The sequence below is a fragment of the Canis aureus genome, chromosome 20 (assembly GCF_053574225.1).
Source record: "Canis aureus isolate CA01 chromosome 20, VMU_Caureus_v.1.0, whole genome shotgun sequence".
In the NCBI taxonomy this organism is placed as follows: Eukaryota; Metazoa; Chordata; class Mammalia; order Carnivora; family Canidae; genus Canis; species Canis aureus.
This window is the reverse complement of record NC_135630.1, coordinates 49353727-49374334: the sequence shown is the minus strand read 5'-3', so window position 1 is coordinate 49374334 and position 20608 is coordinate 49353727. Positions and strand designations below refer to the sequence as shown.

The 20608-nt window shown below is 34.3% G+C and overlaps 1 protein-coding gene across 10 annotated transcripts in view; it reads left to right on the top strand.

Annotated features, from left to right (window-relative positions):
• The window catches only part of LRP1B (LDL receptor related protein 1B), a 1828472-nt gene that overhangs the window by 1682543 nt on the left and 125321 nt on the right, over window positions 1-20608 (top strand). For all 10 annotated transcript variants that reach the window (XM_077861563.1, XM_077861564.1, XM_077861559.1 and 7 more), the window contains 5 exons: window positions 5237-5366; window positions 7001-7107; window positions 7428-7560; window positions 15025-15147; window positions 20027-20152. In XM_077861563.1, the coding sequence (XP_077717689.1) occupies window positions 5237-5366; window positions 7001-7107; window positions 7428-7560; window positions 15025-15147; window positions 20027-20152 (619 nt within the window). The remainder of the gene's footprint in view (window positions 1-5236; window positions 5367-7000; window positions 7108-7427; window positions 7561-15024; window positions 15148-20026; window positions 20153-20608) is intronic.

Here is a 20608-nt window from a genome sequence, read left to right as displayed (position 1 = left end):
AAGGTCTTTGTACACACAGCTTAAGTGAAAAAGTTTAGAACATCTCTGGATAATTCCATAAACTTAGATTGTGTTAACACTTATAATACTTCATGCAATTTATTATTTATGCATCTATGCATTTGTGTCTCAGCTGTTAATTATTCCGTGAAGCTTTAGAAAAAAGCATATGATACACAGTTATATTTTTTTCTCAATCAAATCTAAAAGGACCTGTAATCCTTTACTTTCCAATATCAGAAACAAATCCAGTAGCAGTCACATTTCATGATTTTCTCCATTAATGATTTTCTATGTTAATATCAGGAACACAGCACTGGTGAAATTAAGCCTAGTCAGATATAAAAGAAAAAGGTATCTGGTTCTCCATGGCCAGCATGGCTCTTTCTAGGGTACAGTGACTTCCTAGAGCTCTGCTGCTCTGATTGACACACATGGATCTTCCCCTCATGAAGGTCCTCCCAGTGACCATAGGTTTGCCTAGAAAGAATCTTCTCTGCTGATCTAGAGGTTTCTGTGTCAACCTTTTTTAATCAGCCACTGATTTCCTGCATCTTTGGGAGACACTGTAGGTCTCTACTATTTATTTATTTATTTATTTATTTATTTATTTATTTATTTATTTATTTTTTGGTCTCTACTATTTATAGGACACGCTCAGACTGGTTCTTTCCCAGTCTTCAGTATTATTAAGATTGAACAATTTTCCATTCTCATACTATGTTGGAAATGTCCCCAGTCACATTCAGGAGCCTAGATTTTGGGAACAAAAATGTATTTCACTTCTCACCTAAAGGCCAGGAAACCTAAGCCTTGAGGTTGCAAAGGTCTGCTGACCTAGGAGAAGTTGAAAAATACCACTTATATTCATGGGGCTTTTCACAAACAAGTCAAAACAAAATTTAAGGAAAATTCATAGGAGAGCTAAATTAGTATATTGCCCAGCTACATATTTTCTTAGTATCCACTCATTCAAAAATTATCTTAAATGTTTCCCACTTTTTCACATAAACTCATCCATGCCATGAAAGTTTGTTTTTTTCTCTTTAGAAAATAGATTTCACTGGCCCTGTGTAATCTGTGAAACATCAAGAGGTGGGGATATACTGCTTAAGGCATATGATTTCATCTTCCACGTTATTCAGTAGATATCCAAGGTATATATACAGACTCAAACATATGTTTTTTCAAAATCTTATTCAAGTGAAAGTAGACATTCTTATTAACATCATTTTTCTCATGTCTTAAGTTCATGGATGTAGTTCTTTGATGGCTGAACAGAACTCCATTACCCAGATGTTTTCATGATATTGCCCCCAGGGAATCAAAATAACTTTCTTAAAGGTGGTCTTCCTTTACATCTACAGCCATCTAGTATAGTCAATGAGTAATGAAGTGTCTAAAACTACAGGCAGTTGATTCTTCTCTTCTTTCTAAGGATTAGAATGACAAGTTGTATTAAGAAACAAGCAAAAAGATGAACTAAACAAATGGCTAGAAAGCCAAATTACATACAGGATACTCTCATCTTGGGAATAAAAGATAAAATTGTGAGGTTTTGTAAGGATGTTAACTGATAATATAATTAACTTGTTAATATCTAGCTGAAATAATGATTTTAAAAAAGAGGGGGGAACACCTGGGTGGCTCATGATTTAGCACTTGCCTTCAGCCTAGGGTGTGATCCTGGAGTCCCAGGATGGAGTCCCACATCAGGCTCCCTGCATGGAGCCTGTATCTCATGAATAAATAAATAATATCTTTAAAAACAGAAGCCTGGATCAGTATAATTGTGTATCACATTAGTGGCACAGAAGAATTATTTAAAGTGACTTTAAAATACAGTATTTGGTCTCTGCATCAAGTATAATGCATTGTAAGGACAAAGAGAAATGCAAATGAATCTTAAAATTGTTAATAATATTGTTCATGCACTTGTTAATAATATTGGTTTTGCTAATTTGAAACTCGTATATATAGAGAGTAGAATAGGTTAGATGCTTAGTTATTTTCATACTATTCATAACTCATAACATTTAAGTAAAAGAAAAGAGATACAAATGTGGGAACAAAAAAAGTAAATAAAAATTCTGTAATATTAAATTCCTAAGTATCAATAAGAAATTTATCTTTCTTTTTCTAAAAATATATAATTCTTAGCTCTGTCACTGAAAAATTCTAAAACTGATGACATCTCAGCATTATAGGCTATCTCTAACATTGACATAGTGGTTTCTAAATACCATTTCCAATTAAAAGAAACAGAACTCCTGTGAAAAATGTCCATTTCTAGGTTTGAGAAAGGAAATTGACAAAATGAGCCACTAACATCTTGTGAAGCCAGAACAAGGCTATTAGTATAGTGTCCAGAATACATAGGATCTAATTGAAGGAGTTTCTACTAATCAAAAGGACAATTTGGATATCAGAAAAAAAAGAAAAAATGTAATGGATTGAAATACAATAAATGTATAAAAATATATGTGTTTATAGTAATGCTTTTTAAAAATGAAAAGCTCATCAGTCACTCTAGATGTTACAAAGGTATCCTTTTTTAGCATTCAATCAGCCAAATTTAGAATGTGAGGCATTCAAAAGAACAAATGACCTAGTGTCTTCAAGTAGACATTAAGACAAAAAACTAGGGATCCCTGGGTGGCGCAGCGGTTTGGCGCCTGTCTTTGGCCCAGGGCGCGATCCTGGATACCCGGGATCAAATCCCACATCGGGCTTCCGGTGCATGGAGCCTGCTTCTCCCTCTGCCTATGTCTCTGCCTCTCTCTCTTTCTCTCTCTGTGACTATCATAAATAAATAAAAATTAAAAAAAAAAAAAAACTAGGAGAATGGGAAATAGTTATTGAAGGAGACTCAAGCCAAATTCAATGTGTAAACTTCCTTTAGATCCTTATTTTACCAAATAATATCTTGATATAGCTTTAAAAATGAAAACACTTTGAATATTGATTGGGAATAATTTATACTAAGGAATTTTGTCAAATTTTGTGATATTGTCAATGTTCCAATACTATTGTTGCTGTGTTAAATAATCTGGACTATATATAAATGTGTTGGAGGAGGGTACATGAAACATGCGAAGTATTGATCATTGAAACAAGCATGATGGGCACATGGGATTCATTATACTTTCTTTCTGTATGCTTTTAAGAGTCTAAAATAAATAGCCTACAAATATAGAAATACATACACAATCAATTGTAATTTATTTTAGATTGAAACCTTCTGATAGAAAAAATGTCGAGAAGTACAATCTTCTATGTTGCTGACAGCAACTGATCACCGGTGCCATCCATTGAGCTATTTTATTTGAATTGCTTTGCTCGGAAACAATCACTCATCAGTTCTACAAATACATACTGAGCAGTTATTTAAATCATGCCACAGTATTAGATATTTGGTTCGCAGACACACATGATCACTAAACTTACAGACATGATCCCTGTTCTACTGGAACTGAAGTACATGGAATTTTAATTTATATTCCTTGTGTTCTACATTTGCTATTTCATTCATTGATTCATTCACTCATTCATTCCATTGGCAGTTTTTATTGAATGCTTACTATGTCCCAGCTAAAATACTGAGCATTGCAGGTAAGGTGGTGGATAAAATGTATGAAATCCCTTTCTCACGATCAGTTCATGGATTGTTTCTCCAATGTCTTGTACATTTATCACAACATAGCTTACACCTCAGATATAGTACATTTCTACCTACCCTTACACATGGAAAGCCTTTCCTTAGATAATTCCATTTCTGTTTGAACTTCCTCTATGAAGTCTTTCCTAAAAGCCTTGAGAAACCATATGTTTAAAATTATATTAATTTCTTTTCACAAGTAATGCATTTTATTACAATTATTGGTCCAGGTGCTGGTCTTCCCTTAGTCTATGAGTTCATGAAATATAGGGAATAAATCTTAGTTTTCTTTGGATTCTTATTTTTTATTCTAGAGTTTTTTTTTTTAAGATTTTATTTATTTATGAGAGAGAGAGAGAGAGGCAGAGGGAGAAGCAGGCGCCATGCAGGGAGCCCGACTTGGGACTCTATCCCAAGGCTCCAGGATCACTCCCTGGGCTGAAGGCGGTTCTAAACCGCTGAGCCACCCAGGCTGCCCTTCTTTGGATTCTTATTTAAGAAACTCTGGTGACTGGCAAATCCTCAATACTTGAGAAAAGAAGGAAAGAAGAAAGGCAGAAAGAAGAAAATAAATCATATCGCAGGCAGTCTAATTAAACTACCACTAGGAAAGAGAAAATTACAGGAATTTAGAAAGTAAACTTTCTTTACATGGGGATGACACTGGGAAGAAGCAGGGAGTAATAGTTCAACATGCTTCACTTACTGAGAGTTTCATAAGCTGTGAGGGCTGCACATTTTGTGAAAGGAACAGACAAGTACATTTTGGCAAGAATAGAAAGTACTTAACAACAGAAAAATGTCATCCCAGCAAGACATTTCACTGGAGCATCCTGTACCAACCAGACTGGTCAGACACAGGGAAGGTAAATTTCTAGCGGATCCCTTTTATTGATCTCATATGAAGAATTGAAAGCTAAGCTCCCCTAAGATGTATCTACTGTCTTGTTTGACTTCCAAGTAAAATCTGTATGCAAGCTAGCAGAAGTGACAATTGTGACAGTTCATTTCATAGTTCTTTAGCAGCAAATATTGGAAGAGAGGTGAAGGATTATAAACAGCAACTGTGAAGGGACAGGTACTGAGGAAAAAAGGCATGAGGAAAAGGGGAAAGGAAAGACATATGGGGAAGTTTTGCTGACACAAAATAGATTTACCTTCAGGTTCTTTATTTCACATTCATCCTGCCACTCCATCCCCAATGAACTGAATGTACTTGCTTAGAAATATTTTTTTAACCCTTTATATCCCCCCTCGTCTTCATTGTCACCTATAATTATTAAAATTACATTACCCCCTAACTGTCTGTTGGAAAATGATCCCCTCGGAGCAAATGATATGATCTATATTCTTTTCTTATTTTTTCTCTTTTATTATGACTCACAAAGACCAATGAAAATAGAAAATTGTTACAGTTTTGCTATATGACCATGGACTTAAGTGACCGTCTGAGTTTCTTGTGGCAGTCATGGTTTCTACACATCTAGGTCTCTATTCATAAGGCTTCTAGCTGTCTTTTGGCCTTGTAGATATTTGTCTAAAACTTCAATGTTGACTGTATTGTGTGATTTTTGACAGAGAAATTGTGAAACAAGTTGTTCCAAAGATCAGTTCCAGTGTTCCAATGGTCAGTGTATATCAGCAAAATGGAAATGTGATGGCCATGAAGACTGTAAATATGGAGAAGATGAGAAACACTGTGAGCCAGGTAAAATAATTGAGGTGATAGTTAATTGAGTGGATATTTTAACTAGGTGTAGTTTCGCTGTAGGCAATAATGAATGAAAATAGTGGCAAGTGCACATGAACATTTGCTATTTCAGAAATAAAATTTGGAAGTATTTATAGATGAATTAATTGGTGTGTCCTTCATATGTTTTGAAAGTGTTTAGACAGGTAAGATTATTACTATGTTGGGGATCCAAGCATTACTCCTCAAAATTAGATTTTCCGGTTTCTCTGTCTTTCCACACCATTTGGAATTGTTTTCCCAAGATGGCAAAATGAAATATGTTGAAAGTATTATAAGTGCAATAAAAGTCAGGTTTTCAGTTATGGAAATTAAAGTCATGAAACAGAATGCAGTTGTTTCAACAGGATACCAACTGAGAAAAAGTGTAAGTGTATAATTTCTATTTGCATCTTTGTCTAAAATCAAAATAAAATTAGGAAGCAAGACCAGAGTACAGGAAAATAACACCCAATTCAAAATACATTTTTATCCCTTAAATACAGCTTTGTAAATATGCTCATTATAACTTAATTTTTTTATACCTCAGGTATTTTAATAGCAGTATCTTACAGAAAAAAAGATTACTGGGAGAAAATTATACTATAACCTATGTATAACCACAAAAGCATTACTTTGAGAGCCCAGGTGAGAGTAGCCAGATACGGGAGCACACATTGCTATGTCCCAGTACAATGCCCATGGTCCATATTGCTAATTGATCACATCTTTTTACTTACTGAATTTGGTCCTCAGAATCCATAGAAGTACAGATCTCTAGGCAAACACTGCCAATTAAAAGGAACTAAAACTCTAGGAAAAAAGTTTTTGAGCATCCTCAGAGTAAACAATTGAGACCATAAAGTCATTTTATAAGTACATTTGGCTGCCTAGGTGTCTGACATAAAGCCAAGAACCCCAGAGATTTGAGTGCAAGCCTAGCAAACTCAAACTTGTAGACAAAGGCAACAATCATAATTACTAAGTCGATTAATTAGATTTGGTACTGATAGTAATTTAAATATCCATTTATTATTATTTTCTATGTCATAAAAGAATACTTTCTATAGCCTCAGCTAATTATGCATATATTCATGTTTAAGACCCTAAAACAAAAATACTTCTCAGAACTTATGCAAATATGACATTTATGTCAACAGAGCCAGCAAGATATCATGGGGTCTATGAGAACATGCCAAGATTTCTACTTTTAGCTTTATATGATGCATATATAAATTAACTTTCCCAAGGGTCACTAAATCCCATTATAATTTTAAAAATAATTTGAGGCCTTTATATTTACATAATTTAAAGTTATGGAAATTCTTCAAAATTAAAGAGTTAGAGGACATTTAGGTTTTTTCCTTTCTTTAGTAAGTTGAACACTTACTGAACAGGCTATTACATCATTTAAGTATATTTAATGAAATGCAATAATATTGTGAGACACATTTTAAATAAATGTTTAATATCAGATTTTGAATATAGTTTAACCTATTTTTCATGACTGTCTATGAATTTTTTACATGCATATATATATAGATATGTTTTTATCTATCAAACCAGTCATTCATTTCACTGAATCTAAATCTTAACTTTATAATTATATTCAGCTTCTCCTACTTGCTCATCAAGTGAATATATATGTGCCAGCCGAGGATGTATTTCAGCATCTTTGAAATGTAATGGAGAATATGATTGTGCTGATGGTTCAGATGAGGTAAAATCTATCATTTGATTAAAATCTCTGAATTACAGGATTCAAATGTAATAAAAATAGACAGATTCTTTATTCTTGGCACTGCCTAAAATATTAGGACAAGTACACTGAATACAGTAATTGCAGCAAATACCTGAATCTGCATGCTGTTTGTATACTAAACCCCATTGTCATTTGTAGAGGTTGTGTTCATTAAGTCAAAATAAAAGAAAGCCCCACAGTGTAATAAATCTCCAATATTGTCAGCTGCATGTTTATTTTGCCTTTGACTATGTCATTATCATTAATGAAAACTGCAGTGCCCATTTGTATTCGAACAGATGGACTGTGTGACTGAATGTAAGGAAGATCAGTTTCGATGCAGGAATAAAGCCCACTGTATTCCAATTAGATGGCTCTGTGATGGCATTCATGACTGTGTGGATGGCAGTGATGAAGACAACTGTGACAGAGGTAAGGTCCTGTGTGTGTGTGTGTGTGTGTGTGCGCGCGTACACGGGTGTGCATGCCAGGGAATAAGAGAATTACAGTTAAAATGTTGTACAGAATCAAAAGTGTGTTAGAGGCAGACGATAGGATCATCAAATGATTCTCTTTACCCATTCTTGTTTCATTGCACAACATTCTGTTCTGAGTAAGCAAAATCCGGCTAATTTCAGACAGTAAGTATCGATCTTCATATGACAAAGGCAATCAAAGTGGAGGTGTTTATTGTGTCCTACCATGTTCTCAGCTAGGATGCTGGGTCAGGGATAGGGTCCAGAGAAGGGTGCAGGGAATATAACCACTATAACCATTACTACAAAACTAGTTTTGGTGTATGTTTTCTCTTCCACACTGTTTGTCTTACTACAAAAGAATGATAACACATGGCACACTATATTGCACATACTAAGTTGCTAGATCATATATAGGTTGCAGGTTGTGTCCCGAATTTCCTTTTTGCCATATGGCTGAGAAAATGACCTACATTTTTTGTCTGTCTGGAAGACAACTTTCAATTTTTTAACACATTATTTTCTAGCTATGTGAAAATATTTCCTGGCAGATAACAACTTTTTAATTGTAATTCACTACATTAAAAGCAGCAGTTGTTACTACTTTAGAGCTAATGAGATGAAAGCGAAGAAATTGTGGGGCAAAGCTTCAAATGATCACAAATTCCATAACTCTTATTATTTTTGTAATGTTAAATATGTTGTTTAAATGCAAAATTTCTTTTAAGCTGGTCACAAAAGTCTCTCAATGGACTTTCCATTTCAGTATATTTGGAATATCCTCAACAGAGATGATACTAGATACTGAGTATGTTGCAGTGCATTTGAAAATGTATTCAGGGTTTATACGGTGTAAATATACCTTTGAAATGACATGGAAGGAGCTGGAATGTCATCCATATCAATATCATATTCATATCTCAAGTTTCTTTAATACTAAAGACTGTACATGTTATCTTTTTATTGTCTTCAGACAGAGTTGTTAAATGGCAGTCTATTTTCTGGCATGAATTTTGATTATTGTCAGAATTAGGGCATTTTAGAACTGAACATTGCAGAAGTTGAAAGAAAGGGGCACCTCAATGCCAGATACTATATTGTTAGTATTACATGGTGAGTATCAACTCACTTTGGTGGATTTACCAAAGACTTGCCTTTTTCCATATTTTAGAGTTTGTTGCTTGGTCTCAGCTTCATACTATTAGGTTTCTAAGAAGTCAGGCAGAGAAAGACAAATACTCATATGTGGAATTTAAGAAACAAAACAAAACAAAACAACAACAACAAAAAAAGAAACAAAGCAAACAAACTAAGGGAAAAAAGAGAGGCAAATCAAGAAACAGACTCTTAACTAGAGAGAACAAACTGATGGTTATCAGAGGGGAGGTGGGTGAGGGGGTGGGTGAAATAGGTGATGGGGATTAATGAAGGCACTTGTGATGAGCACCGGCTGTCATATGGAAGTGATGAATCACTACATTGTACACCTAGAACTAATATTACACTGTATGCCAACTAACTGGAATTTAAATAAAAACTAAAAAAAGAAAAAAAGGTAAAATACTTCTAAAATATTTACTTCTGTAAATATCTAGTCACTCAAAAATATCCTCCATGTTGTTTAATACTAGATCAAACCTTTATGATTTACTAAGACCTTCATCCCAAACCTGATAAAGAATTGTAATATTCAGCAGAACGAATTCTAGTTCTCATTTGGAATCTGCAGTGCTTTATATAGAGCCGTAAAAGGTTAGACTTCCCTAATAGCTCTTTCTACTTTTGGATAAGTTCTCACATTCACAATCTATAATTGGTCACCTTAGAGACTGTAAACTTTGTAGACCTTCTGGCACCGAAAGTTCTTAAATTCAGTCATATTCTAAGACTTCAGGACAATTAAATTACTCATCTTTTTCCATTTTCTAGCTAATGAGCTCCATCCTCTCAATTTCAGTCTGTCTTTCTCTCATTGCTTCTTGCCTGGGCTCATGTATTACCATGTAATTGGACTCTAATACATTCTACTCACTGCTGCCTGGTTCAGCTTATTGAAGCGTAGCTCTGATTATGTCAGTGTTTGCTCGAAGCTCTTCCTTCCTGGTTACGTACAAATATGGCCATCAGGGTTACAAGAGAATGATCCTATTTTACTTCCTACCCGTATACTCTATTACTTCTCCTTACGGATCATATATCCTAGCCAAACTGAAGAATAAGTCTAGCAACAGTTTTCATGCTTTTCAACATCTTTCATGATCCCTCTGCTATTTTTTCCATCTCAATACCTTTGCCAATGAAAATTATATCTATCCTTTAGTCCACTAGGTTGCTACTTGCCATCTCTTACGGTGTTTCCCTAGCAACTCTTGATTGCATTCTTGTTATCATATTCTTCCTTCTTATAATTACTTCTGTATGAAGTTGACTAAGTTTCCCCTGTTGGAATGCGAGCTTCTTGATGTAAAAAAAAATAGGTACGCAAACAGAATGAGGAAATGCATCCCAGGCAGTGGGATCATTGTGCACAAAGTCTCAGAGGTGAGACAAAGTTTAAGTGTTTTAGGAACTATAAGTAATTGAAGATTCATGCTATAGAATTTGGTTTTAATATTAAGCATAATGAGAAGCTTCCAAAGCTTTTAAGGAGTCTTCAAGTATTATTTCAAAGGGAGAGAGTGGTAGACTTTGTACTATGTAATAGAACAGAGAATTTAATGAAGTGAGATTCAAGAGATCTAGTGTCTTATCTTACTTCTAGGAACCTTTCTGTGCCCATTTTTCATATTATCAAATCCAACCACAGTGAAAAGTCTCTCAGAGCCATAAGAATATCTGGAAAGTAAGTATATATGTGTGTGTGTAAGGTCAATCCTGTCAGGATTTATCTATTTAAAAAAAAATTCCGTAAGAAATATTTTTGAACAAAGAATTCCAGGTTAAAAATCTAAACATTATAGTTAAGAAGACAGAACATTATAGCATTTGAAATCTGAGTTTTCTTTTAGATTTAAAATGGATCTATTTAAAGTTTAAGCTTGGGGATCCCTGGGTGGTTCAGCGGTTTAGCGCCTGCCTTTGGCCCAGGGCATGATCCTGGAGTCCAGGGATCGAGTCCCACATCAGGCTCCTGCAGGGAGCCTGCTTCTCCCTCTGCCTGTGTCTCTGCCTCTCTCTCTCTCTCTCTCTCTTTCTGTCTCTCATGAATAAATAAATAAAATCTTTAAAAAATAAAATAAAATTTAAGCTTACCGATTAAAAAAGAGTGGAGGGCCTTTAACTGAATCATTTACAAATGTGTCAAAGCTCCTCGTCTCAATATTCATGTTTCTAACTTTTCTTGGGTTTCTTTTTGCCAGGTAAATTCCAGTGAATTATCTTGGTGGTTAAAGTATTTGGTCCTGTATGGCTGTACCTTAACACATAATCAAGTTCAGAATTCTAGTATTTAACTTACTTCTAGCAAGTGGTTTAGGTATTGGATAAATGTCCTTCAAGGCACTGAGGAAATGGAAGGCCAGAATAAATATCTCTCCTGTTAAATCTCACTTCATTCATCCCAAATCTGGACACATGAACTAAGTGTTAGGGTCTGGAAGGCAGTAGGCACGCAGGAACATTTTCCAAATGAATCCACTTCTTACTTTACTTTAAAAAGACGAACCCCCAAATACTGTGGAATTAAAAGCAGCATTCATATTTCTAAAGGTAAAACATGATGCCTCAAGGAAACTTGATGTTTGTCTTCGCTCCCAAACGTTATTCCCCTAGCAATTTCGGTAGGAAAGATCGACAGTTATTCTTTTTATTTATTTATTTTTTTGAGAATTATTATTTTTAGTAATCATCAGCTCACAAATGTGTTAACTACTAATTAAAATTATAAAATATTATCATATATTAAACATTCTATCCACCCAAATTAAAATGGGAACTCTAGATGCTTATTTTCTGTGATTATGGCCTGTCCAGATTTCAATGAATCTGACAGAAGCTCAGTTATATTTAAACATAGGTTATTGTTTATAAATATGTGTGTGTGTATACATGTACACACTTTTATATTTTTCTAATCTTCTGTTGAGCTGATTAAGAACATGACTAATGACTAGGAAACTGGAATTTTGATCTGTCTAATCTCTTTAAATTATACCTTTTTTTGTTGCTTATGTGTGTCTCGTGCCATTTCAAAAATAAGCATTTTATGTTAGACTCAAGATGTCATGGTAGGCCCATGATATGTTTTTTTGTAATGAAAATTCTTCATGGTACAATAGGAAGCCTTTAGTAAGTTATGTTAAAACATTTGTCTTACTGTTGTGATTGTGATTTCATTTATATTTCTCTTCTTAATTAAAATAGTAAGAGGCCCAACACTCTTAAATGGGGCTAATTATAATGTTATCCAATGTGATACCTTTGGGAACTCATTTTTTTTTCCCTTTTAACAAAGCTGATGGGCTACAATTAAAATTTTCTGTAGTAATCGGAGGATGTCAAGAGTTCACAAATTTTGTTTGAATATAATCCATTGTAAAATGGAACATGCAATAATGAGGTTTAGTCATGAGGATTTTTCCTCTGAAAGAATGTAACTTTCATATTCTATGAATTTTGATACTGAATTAGGCAACACTCACCTCCTATCAATATTCATATCTCAAGTTTCTTTAATACTAAAGACTGTACATGTTATCTTTTTATTGTCTTCAGACAGAGTTGTTAAATGGCAGTATATTTTCTGGCATGAATTTTGATAATTGAAATTATTGTCAGAATTAGGGCATTTTAGAACTGAACATTGCAGAAGTTGAAAGAAAGGGGCACCTCAATGCCAGATATTATATTGTTAGTCTTACATGGTGAGTATCAACTCACCTTGGTGGATTCACCAAAGACTTGCCTTTTTCCATATTTTAGAGTTTGTTGCTTGGTCTCAGCTTCAACTATTAGGTTTCTAAGCAATTGACCTATATTTCCCTAATCATCTCTCCCTACCATTAACCCTATCAGGTTTTTAAAAAGTTGAATTTCTTCCTCACCTTTTACTTCACAAAATTAATAAAAATCTTGAGGTTTATTCAACATTTAGCAAATCTACCGATAGCTGTGCCTCGCCTAACTTCTCCCCCCTTACTTCTTCTTTAAATGGAAGATTTGTTGCACCTCCAATCTAAGGATAATCCCTTTATTTTACTTTAGATCTTAAATCCTTCACACTTTCTGGATTCTCAAGGAATTTGTTGTATCAATGACCTTTACTCTCTTCTGTATCCTCAAGCTTACTCTGTCTATCAAATTATTCTCAGAAGCTCTTAAGGATATCAGATATCTGTTTTACTCCATACAAATAACCAGTCACTCTTAGACACCTAACTTCCTCCTTTCTTCCTTCCCTTTAAGGCCAAACTCCTGGAAAGGGATGAAAGATTACAGTCACTACTACTTTTTCATCTAATAATAACCAACTACAAACATTTCACTAAATCTACCACCACTTCACTGAACCTTCTCTCTTAGCATTATATAAATGTGCTAACTACTACCTTCTTGTTGGACCACTTTTCAGGTATTTCTCCAACCACTCTGGCTAATGTTCTGTCCTTTTGCAGCCTCCGTTTTCTCTCTCCAATCTTTAAATGCTGATTTCCTCAGTTTTGTTCTAAATTTCAAATAACAACTGCACTCTGATCATTTCCAGCTACATATTTACAGGTCAGAACCTATCCTATATTTTAGATACATTTATCTACTATCCTATTAAATATCACTACATGGTTGTCTTACAAGTACCTTAAAAGAATTATGTCATTATTTCTGCTACTATTGCTCCTTCTGATGTATTCCTTTATTTTTGAACAATACCAATATTTACCAAATTGTCCAAAAAAAAAAAAAAAAAAAAGAGAAACTGAGTACTATGTTTGACTCCTCACTCCCCTTGCCACTTCATCTTTTTAGCCATGAGATCCTGAGGGTTCTACCTCCTGGAGCACCTCCCAAAGCACTTTCAAATGTAGCTACTCTAAATCAAATACCAGCAATTCTCTTCTGCATTGCTGCAACCCCTCTTCAAATTGGTCTTTTCCCTCCTCCAGACTACTTGGCTTCACTCTTGCTATCTTCATTTCCAAGTTATCCATACTCTTGCTAGTGTTATCATGTTAAAATATAAATCTCATTCTGTCATTTGCTTAGTTAAATCTTTGCTACTCTACCTAAATTATTAAAGATTTGTCTGCAAGTCAGAACTCAACAAGATGAGCTGTTTGACCCTAACCTAGACTTATTATTGCCTCCAAAGTGCATCCACAAAATGAACAATGCTTCCTTCTGGGACTTTCTAGTCTCACAAGGATGAGCACTATCACTCCCTAGCCCCATGTTTTAATAGATATCCACTTTAAATATTTAAAACCTTCAGTCATCAAATCTAATATAGAAACCATATTTATTATTTTATGTATGAGGTTTAAATAAGTAGTGAAATTCTCTGAGAGCAATCTTGTTTATTTTAATTCTGAATTCCCATCAAGTTACTTTGTGTTGTTTTCCCAGGTACTGCTTCTAAATATGACCTTATAAATCACTTTAAGCATGCCTCTCTTATAACATAGGAAGACATTAAGTCCCAGAGAAATTAATAGACTTGTCCAGAGCAAGACAAAGGAAGTTCCTAATCCTAGAACCATTGCAATTTCCACTATATATTATTACATATCTAGATACATAACCAAAGTTTATTAGTATTTTGGTTCCATACACTTAATTTTAAGTGGAAGCATAGCCTTATATTCTTGATGTTTTCTATTTAATTGTGAAAGGAGAAAAATGCAAACATTTGTAAAATACACGCAAAAAAAGGGAAGCTATTGTAGTTTTTATAAGGATGACTGTAATATCTCATCACATCACCAACTTCTAATTCTGTTATAAAATTAACTGATTCTCTGTAATTGCAAAAAACTTTTTATTGGTTATTCTGTCTTCAGCAATTCAGTTTGTTTGTTTCCAGATACAGCTGAATTTTGTAACAGTTTTGAAAGGATCTTTTCTTTCCAGAACAACACAATTTTTATAATGAAAATTAATACTACTTAAAATTAAGTTTATTTATAGTAAAATAAAAATCATGTAAAATGGAAGATAATTTATATTTGAGAAAAGTTTCTTCTATCATCTTATTGGTATTTTCTTTAAAAATATATGTCTGCATAATATCAGATTGTTTTGAAAAGTAAAACATGAGTAACTTAAAAAAATAGTTTGGATACTGCTTGTCCCAGTACTGTATAGGAAAATAATATAAGGAAGTGAGAAATAAATACTGTGCTAAGAATTAGAGGAATGTGTGTCCTGCTGACCAGCACTAATTATGTTACATCTCTATGTCTCTTTTTCTTTTTTTTTTTTAATAAAGGAGGAAATATATGTAGAGCAGATGAGTTTCTCTGCAATAATTCCCTTTGCAAACTCCATTTCTGGGTGTGTGATGGAGAAGATGACTGTGGAGACAACTCTGATGAAGCCCCTGATATGTGTGGTATGGCACGTCACATGGATCTAGATTATATTCTCATTTCCAGACCTAATATACTGGCATGAATCAATGAAGTGGTGAGACAAACCACAGAGTCTACCATCCTGAGGTTAGGTAGTTACATATACAGCTTTTGTTCAGGTAATAGGAGATGACTCTGTTCAAAGTTGATGACTTTACAGAAAATCCCCCTAAATCTGAACTTGCACATGTCAACACTATTCAGAAGATAGTTTATAGCCTGTTTGGAGGATTTAGAGTAGCTGAATTTTTGAATTATATAAGGTTCATATAAGGACTTTGGCTCTGATCAAATTGGTCACTTAGACTAAAACAATTTTTTTTGGATGGATAAATACATGGAAAAAATGTGAATAATAAAATCAAGTAGTTCCAAGTTACCCACTACTGAGACCAATGTTGTTCAGAGAAGGGATATATATGAGATAATATGTAAATATATTGATATATTTTAATATGTAAACATATATAATTTATTTTAATATAAGAGTAATATTAATATACTTAAATATTATATATTATTTATTCATATATATTCTACATTATAATTATAAATATATTAATATATCTATATGTGTTTAGACTAAGCAGAGAACTTAAATTAGGAGTTATATAACATTTCAGTCTGAAAATATTAACAAAAGCTAGTGTTTCTTCAAATTCAGGTTACTCAACTGATAATTGTCAGGAATGTACTTATGCAACCAGCAACTATAAATATCAAATTTTATACCACCAAAGGAAAGGATTTCTTATACCTAGCAAACATTTTTAGTCCTTTCTTCACATTCTTTGCATCCAATCTCCATAAAAAAATGTATTTCACCTCTAAATTAAAGATATTTTAATTATTAATTATTTAATTATTTGGAAATAATTAAGTAGCACATCAGATGAATGAAAGAAAACATAGCATGAGTGTATATACTTAAGTTATCTGTTCTATTTGGTGGACCAAGTTAAACCAATATTTTTTGATAGATGATGACATTGACTACTGACATTACAATTGAATAAAAAACAAAGAGGCAGTCTTATTTTTAAAAGGATTTAAAACTTAAAAATGAAAGTCTTTGGAGAATGTCCTCTGCAGGCACAACTAATGAAATTTCAGTTTTAGTTCTACATAATCTTATACAATGGGTTTATACCAGAGATTTTGTTGTTTCTGAATTATAATAGAAATATATGCACACACACATAATTTATAAATATAATGGGTTCTGGCCATGTAGGTGAAAGGGATGGGTGGAGGGAAGGTGGAAGACACAATGTTGTAGACAAGATGTAGACAACCCTGAGGCAGAGTGCACCATAGCTTCCTGGAAGGACTGAAAGATCCGTGAGCTTGGAGAATACAGAACAAAGTAGATGCTGGTTTAGGATGAAACTGAAGAGGCAGAAGAGTCTGGAATCTTGTGAGTCTTCATAAGGATTTTTAGATTTAGCCTAAAAGTAATTAATAAATCCAAAAAGTTTTGGGTTATCTGGGTGGCTCAGTCAGTTAAGCATCTAGCTCTTGATTTCGGTTCAGGTAGTGATTTCAGGGTTATGAGATCAAGCCCCATGTTGAGCTCCACACTGGACATGGAGCCTGCTTAAGATTCTCTCTTCCCATCTCCCTCTGCTCCTCCCCTCAACCTCCTTCTCTAAAAGTAAGTAAATAAATAAATAAAATTTTAAAAGTATTTAAAAATAAAAGAATACTAAAAAGTTTTAAGTACAACAGGCATATAGTTATATTTTACATATATTGGATTGAAAGAGGGCAAGGCTAGGTAAGATAATTGCTGTACTCTAGGCAAGCTATGCTAATAGCTTGAGTTAAAATACTGGTATTACATGCAAATATACACAGATTTGAAGGTGATTTAAAAACCAAAATAAATTAGATTAAGCAATAGATTAGATACATGGGACAAGGAAGAGGAAGTTATTAAGTATAATTTGTAGGGTGTTTGTGCTTTCACAGTTGAATACATAGGTAACATAGGAAGAGGAACAGTGTTGAAAGTAAAGATTAAAAGCCTGGTTTGAGATATACTTGAGGAAACATTCAAGTAGAGATTTCATGTAGGCTCTAGATGTTTGATTCTAAAGCTTGAAGAGCTGTTCTAGAGTTATAAATGTGCAAGTCAGAATAAAATGGAGTAATGAATACTATGGAATTTGTAAGATTTAGGCTGAGTGAGAGTAAGATATAAGCGAAGAAGTGACTTAAGATAGAATATTGAGGGCTACCAAACATCTAAATAAATATGAGCAGCTGGAAAACACTCAGGTGAGTGACCACAAAATAATTTGGAAAAATAGTGGAAGAGAAATACCAAAGTAATGAAATGTATCAAGAAAGATGGAATGGGGGATCCCTGGGTGGCGCAGCGGTTTAGCGCCTGCCTTTGGCCCGGGGCGCGATCCTGGAGACCCGGGATTGAGTCCCACGTCAGGCTCCCGGTGCATGGAGCCTGCTTCTCCCTCTGCCTGTGTCTCTGCCTCTCTCTCTCTCTCTCTCTCTCTCTGTGTGTGACTATCATAAAAATAAATAAAAATTAAAAAAAAAAAGAAAGATGGAATGGTTCCTGAAAAGTCAGGAAAAAATGATTTTCAGAGCATATGAAAAATTAGTTTTAGATAAGGGTAGTAAACCCTTTTCTGTTATTAAAAATTTTAACGTGAATTAATTTATTAATGCCAGATGTCCCCTAAATATTACTATATATAGATATAGATGATTTCTAACCATATAGGATAGTTGGTGGCTTAGGTGAATTAGAGTTAAAGATCATTGGGTATGAAAAACTCAAGGAGCTAAGAGCAACAAGTATTGATTGGCTGGTTTGTTAAAGGGGAGTGTTGATCAGTCATCTAGGATGTTGAAATGAGTTTGGATGGAGGGTTTTAATGATGAAGGAAAGTCTACAGACTTTAATAAACGTGGGCAGGGGTGATATTTACAAGGTTGATGAGAAAATAGCAATAAAAAAGATGTATAATCAAATGGCCATCAAAATAATAGTTTTTGTTTTTAGTTTCTTTTTAAAAACAGATAGAGGATATAAAAAAAAAAAGTTCTGAAAGCTAAAGCTGGAAATTAGGGAATATTTAACATGAGATAACATAAAGTTTGAAGAATTTAAGAGATATTTCTTAAAAGACCTAAAGGGGAGGAACTATGCTTGGAGTGGGAACCAGATTTCAGTTAAACCAAGGAGGTCATACAAGAAGAAGTATGGCATACTTAAGGAGCTAATAAAGTGGTATTGATAGAATATTAAGACTGTCACGGATGAGTCTTTAGGAGTGGTATGGACAAAGTAATGATCAGTCTATTATGCCATGTAAAGTATCTTTAAAAAATGATTTTATTTATTTATTCATGGCCGAGAGAAAGGCAGAGACATAGGCAGAGGGAGAATCAGTTTCCCTGCAGGGAGCCTGATGCCAGACTTGATCGCAGGACCTCAGGATCATGACCTGATCTCAAGGCAGATGCTCAACTACTGAGCCACTCAGGTGCCCCTGTCATGTAAAATATACTAAATTTTATTCTGAAAGTGCTGGATAACTATGGAAGAGATGATCAGATTGATGTCTAAGGTGGTTGTTCTGGTGCCTTTTGGAAGATCTTAGGTTGAGCAATGAAACATACACACTTAGGATTCTACTGTTATTTTCTCTGTAAGAGATAATCAAGAGCTGAGTTATTATAACTGGCATATATGGAGAAAAGAAGGCAAATTTGGGGACTGTGTCAACTGGACTTGTTGACTAGTAAGAGTTGAAAGTCATAAGAGGAATGCATTTAGATAACCCCAGACTTGTAGCTATTATTTGCTACTAACTGAACCATGGAAATAACACAAAGCTTATGTCTGGAGAGAAGGAAATCGGGAAGGTGATTAAGAATGGAGTCTTGAACTTCCTGAATTTGAAATTCTTGAGGAGATATCCTATAGTCAACTGTGAGATGCTAAAATTAGATAGTAAATTGAAAGTCTTAAGGGTATAGTATCAAGTAAATCTATGAAAATGAATGAGAGAGAATATCAGCAGAGAATTCACGAGTGAGATCAGGAAACCAATGAAAGAGTCCTGGAGTATTCCACACATAAGGATAAAGAGTCATGAGAGATGTTTCCTACTCTAGAGATGGAAGTCTTCAGATTAGATAATAATAGAAAGGACAATGGTAAAATTCTCTGGCTTTCATTGTTGTCACTTTAACACGTACACACACACACACACACACAAAGCTACATATACCCATAAATATTAAAAATAAATAACAGAGATCCTATGTGACTCAAATATATATTTACACATTCCTTTACAGAAATACAAAGCAAGAAACACAGTTATAGCATTGTTGGGGCATTTTTTTCACAGGATGACCTATTTTCAAATTTGGGCCTGTAACATATGCTTGCTCAAGCTCTATTCTGTGTGAAATTGCTCTTTCAAAAGCTAAGTGTCCTGCCATGTTGTATAAACTGCAGGCATAAATTAATTTGGTACACCAAGTGAAGTCAGCTAAGATAAGGCATCTGGAAATGAGACCATGAAGTTTGGTTCTTTTTCTTTATTTCATTTGAGCTGTGCACTCTTTTCTGTAGTTAATATAAATAACGAGGATCATAGCTTCTATTATCACACATTTTCCAGTACCTACATGAAGGCAATTTTCACAACAAAAGATATTCATAAAAGTCAGATTAAGGATTTGAAAAGAAGAAAACAACAAAAAGCAAAAACTAATACAAAACAAAAAAAGGAAGACCCTCCCCCAGAAGGATATTTCCTCATAACTCAGTGTACCCAAAGGAGCTGCTTTTCTTTTTTCTTTTTCTTTTTTTTTTTTCAGCCAAATTTCTTTGCCCACCCACAAGACCTCACAGATGCAGAAATAACAGAATATGCCTGCAGCCTGAGCAAATGTGCAATGGGATTGATGACTGTGGGGACAACTCAGATGAAGATCACTGTGGTGGTAAATCCATTTAATGTGAAATAATTGATTCACTGACAGCTACAAGATAATATGATGGTTTGGGGGCACAAAAAATTAAAAAGAAGTATTTTCCATGTGGCATGTCTGAGGATATTTTTTTCAGACACTTGATCTTCTGACACGGTATGAAAATAATCTGCTAACATTCATTTGAATAGTAGACTTGTGCTGCTTTATCCAAAGTCTCTACTAGTCTGTAAGTCTCCTTTGATTATACATACTTTATTCCAGAAAATACTGTGTGAGAGAAAGAAAAACATAGTGGTTAAAAAATGCTCTCTGTTGGGCAGCCCGGGTGGCTCAGTGGTTTAGCACTGCCATCAGCCCAGGTCGTGATCCTGGAGACCTGGGATCGAGTCCCGCGTCCTAGGGTTCTCTGCATGGAGCCTGCTTCTCCCTCTGCCTGTGTCTCGGCCTCTCTCTGTGTGTCTCTCA